We start from the raw sequence: 4,294 nt of genomic DNA on the forward strand, positions 1-4,294 counted from the left end.
GTGTGTGTGTGTGTGTATAAGCACACAGAAACACACATACTTCCGCCACCTCTGTTAGGAGCTTGTACATGTGAGGAGTGATGAGTTTCTTATCTGGGAAAAGCAGCCATCCTCAAACAGCTGCTTGATATACAGTTCTTGAGGATCCTTGACCTGCTAGATAAACTGGAAGAGACGGCTAGATATGCAATGTCAGGAGAAGGGGGAAGTGTACCTGGCCCCATCCGTTCTGTCTGCCAACTCCAGACAGCCTACACTTTTCATCTAGGTCTGACGTTACTTTATTACCCACTCTCCAAGATTGAAGATTCAGGATGCAGATAAGACATTTTTACAATTAAGTTGGTGTCAGGCCGAAGCGTCATATGCTTTAAAGTGATAAATAACGTTTGATATTTGTCACAGCATCACGTGGTGATGTGAGGTGACAAGCAGAGATTGAGTTATCTGCCTTATGAAGAATATGTTGAAGTATAATATCTGACAGAATTCAAATTTGAAGCAGGAAATTCAATTAACTTCCAGCTTCTGTTAGCAAATTAGATTTTGAATATTAGCAAGAGTTCCCTCAGGGTGGCATAGTAAGACAATCTTGTTTTAGCTGCAAAGATAGAGTCAGATGTGCTCCTCTAGATTACTTTTAGCCACCTGGAACACTTAGAGAGTTGCACTGACTTTTAGAAATTGATTTAAAACCAATATCGCAATTTTTCATACTGTGACCAATTAATATGTAAATAGATTATTTTAACTTTATCAGTCTGGCACGTAGATATCAAACATTATTTGAACTAATGTATCATAAATATTTTTTGACATTTATTTTATTTTTGCAAGTTACAAAGGGCAGTGTGTTCTTATAGTACATTTTGTTCTAGAAAGTGGCTGCAAATTTACATTTTACACCATTCCTATACCAGGGGACAATAACATATATCTTGACATAATGTCAGTGTAGCTTTGTTAACCTTGACAGACTATATTCTTTGTGGATCTATTAGACTATTTTCAATTCTCCTTTAATAGCACCATCCATGGCTACCTAGCAGGGAGCCTCATCTGTCCGCAGTTAGGGAATGGACTGCCTTCAAGTGCTTGCCATGATTTACTACACTCCTCCAAGGGAGCAGAAATATATCTCTCAGCTGTCCACTAATATCTTTATGCACTCAAGTGTGTTGAATGAAGCCATAACATTCTTCAGTGTGACAAATGCTCCATTAGAGGGTATATATTATTCTGGCTTTATTCAAGTAAAACATTCTCAAATGCTATTAGTACAATGTCAGACATCACTTTTGGCAGTGGATACTGTACCGAAAACCATAAATATAAAATGAACTTCACACTATGTTTTTCTCTTTTCCTTTTTTCAAATCTCAAATTAGTCCAACTGTGCCCAATATGCCGCTGACAGAAAAGAAGAAGAGAAGATGTGTGACCACCTGATCAGTGCTGCTAAACACAGAGACCATGTGACAGCCAACCAATTAAAGCAAAAAATCGTCAACATCCTCACCAACAAGCACGGTGCCTGGGGGACACTGGCCCAGAGGTAAGGTTTCACCTTCAGACCAACGTGGGCCATGTTAAGTCTTTAACATGAACCATTGCTGCTCCAGGTTAGAGGACAAAAGTTACCTGTTCACAAAACTCAGCAGTGATGGGATTGGACCACCAGTTAATGTCATTTTCCCAGGATCCGATAGGGTCAGCGATCGGGTCAGCAAACGCAATTACAGTGTGGAGTGGCTTAATCCCCTGGGGACAGCTGATTGGCCGGTCGTCCAACAGACCTGGATAGAGGAAGGGGAAGAAGGGGGTTGGGGTGTTTCTGCAGTGTTGTCCAGGCATTCATTGACCCTCTCAGTAACACAGCCCAGCACCTGGTGGTAGTTGCAGACTTCCCCATGGGCCCTGTTAAAATAACCTCCGGCTCTCCTGCTCTGCCTCCCACCTCTCGCCTGCACCCACATGGTCCCACAGATACAGAATGGAGTGGCAAGATCAAGAGCTAGTTATATTAGACAAACAGAAGCGTAACAACATACTGTTTGTATTTTATACTGAGTTAAGAGCTGAGAATTTGAACATATATCTTTTGTTCACAGCATACAATTGTTATAAAGACATAGCTGGGAAGCTTTAGTCGCTGCTTGCAGGTGAAGCTGTATTGGGATTATTTTGAGACTCATTACTGTTTGTAAAAGAAACATCATATCACTGCATACAGGTCAGATGTAGAAATAAGTAGAAGGATACAGTGTTTACTCAAACACTGATATAAATTCTTATGTTAATTGTGACTGTGAGCTGCAAGACCAGGCACTGAAGAGAAAGTCTGCCACTTTTACACAACCCACTGCTGATGATTTGCCAAAACAATTTTTTTCATCTTTGCTGAAACAGTAGCTTTGGTTTTGTTATTAAATTTCGAAAATACAATGCAGATGTTCAGCCTTGTTCACTGAAATTGGGTTGTTTCATATCTTAAACCATGTTTACCGTTGTCAAGAAAAGTATTGTAGCTGGTGTAATTACTTTTTACGGCTACATTTTATGTCTTTGACTTGCAGTAAAGTTCAAAGAGTTTCCATCCAAAACAGCAGATGTCATAAGCAGCTACATTTGGTTTCTTTTTTTCATGGATTCATAGGAGCTTAGTGCTCTCCTGCGCCCTAGTCACTCCGTTTTCGACAAGAACGCATTCATGTTTACGTCTCCGCAATTTACATTTCAGAACTACTTCATTGCGTAACAAAATTGTACTTATTACTCAACTTACAGACTGTTGTCAACATCGACACCAATCATTCTTGGCCGTGATGAAAAGCGTTACCAGTAACCTTCCAACTACAGATTTTAATCTCACTGACTGAATCCTTCAGCGACATGCCTCACAACACACATGAACCACACACACTTCTCACCCCATTCCGGAACCCCACCCACACACCACACAAAACCCCAAAACACTTGGATTTCTTCTTAAGCACACATCACTCACACCAACACACACACTCGGCTCTTTCACTACCTCCTCACTGGTCTTAATGCATATTCATAAAACCAAACAAATCTTATTAATTGTATACCAGCTCTCACACACTCACACACGACTGCCAGGGCACACACACATCACACACAACACACAATCACATTTCACTACACACCATAACCAACACTCTAACACATACACATCTACGCACACACACTGGAACCTGAATACACCACTCAGGGCGTTGAATTCACTAAAAAATCTTCAAAATATCTGATTCTTATTGTAAGTGTAACTCGCATAAACTTCTCAACATACACTGATGTACCCACCACAATAAATCGCACTGGTGACAATACACGTCTAAATTCTGGTCGTGTATCTGGCTTCACCCCTACCACCGCACACTCCTGGATGGGCATTCTGCGCCCTTCATCGCACTGACAACAGTACACCATACAGTCGCATCACGTTTAACCTCCATCGTCGGTGCACACCACCGACGGGCCACCTCGTTACAACACTCATCGTAACCAGCCCAGGGACTTCTCGCCATGCCTTCCTCTGAGCTCTTTGAAGAGGCTTTAAAAAGACACAGGGAAACAGAGCAGAGAGGCTGACGTGAGGGACAAGGAGCATGTGATCTCCGTCTGCAGTAAATCGAGCATGAGTTTGATGCTAACCTCGTCCTCCGCCGTGCCATCTGCGAACACACTAGAGGCAGAGTCGCCACCAACAGCGGCCAGCAGGAGAGAACGTCGGGTCTCTGAAAGCAAGTGACATGAATCTTCCTCTTGAGGATCAGAACAAGAGCGCTCCAACTCGCGCAAGAAGCGGTTTAGAGGGACCAAGATGTGGATCTCATTTTACTACTGTAATTGATCCCATATTTCTTTTTTACTCTTGTCTCTACTGTTGGTACTAAGCACCTCCATGCAAACCATAAGTTCAATTTTAACTCCGCCACCACCGTTCATCTTAACTCAACAACATTGTCTGAATACTGATTTACAGTCAAACATTTACACAGTAAAACCTACTCCAACTTTGTGTTACAAAAAGTAAGCATAACCAAGGTGATACTGACTAAATTTTGGGCATTTTTATTACCAACAAAGCAAGTAACAAATACAAAAAGGAATATCCTCTCTGTAACTTCTGTCATTAAAAAAATATAGCTAAACCAGCTCCATCAAAGAATCTCTTTTAAACTCTAACAGAATTTAGTTTGTTTCTACTTACAAATCTCAATGCTAACACCTTCTTGTGACTGCTCTGTCCTCCTCCCCACATTCT

General features: G+C 41.4%; 1 protein-coding gene across 1 annotated transcript in view; it reads left to right on the forward strand.

Annotated features, from left to right (window-relative positions):
* The window catches only part of nbeab (neurobeachin b), a gene marked incomplete in the record, with an annotated part of 186,689 nt that overhangs the window by 102,210 nt on the left and 80,185 nt on the right, over window positions 1–4,294 (forward strand). The window contains 1 exon segment of the mRNA XM_035680189.1: window positions 1,389–1,555. Within this exon segment, the coding sequence (XP_035536082.1) occupies window positions 1,389–1,555 (167 nt within the window).

This window comes from Morone saxatilis, unplaced genomic scaffold (genome assembly GCF_004916995.1).
Source record: "Morone saxatilis isolate NCDOM2014 unplaced genomic scaffold, NCSU_SB_2.0 Contig8, whole genome shotgun sequence".
NCBI classification, from domain to species: Eukaryota; Metazoa; Chordata; class Actinopteri; family Moronidae; genus Morone; species Morone saxatilis.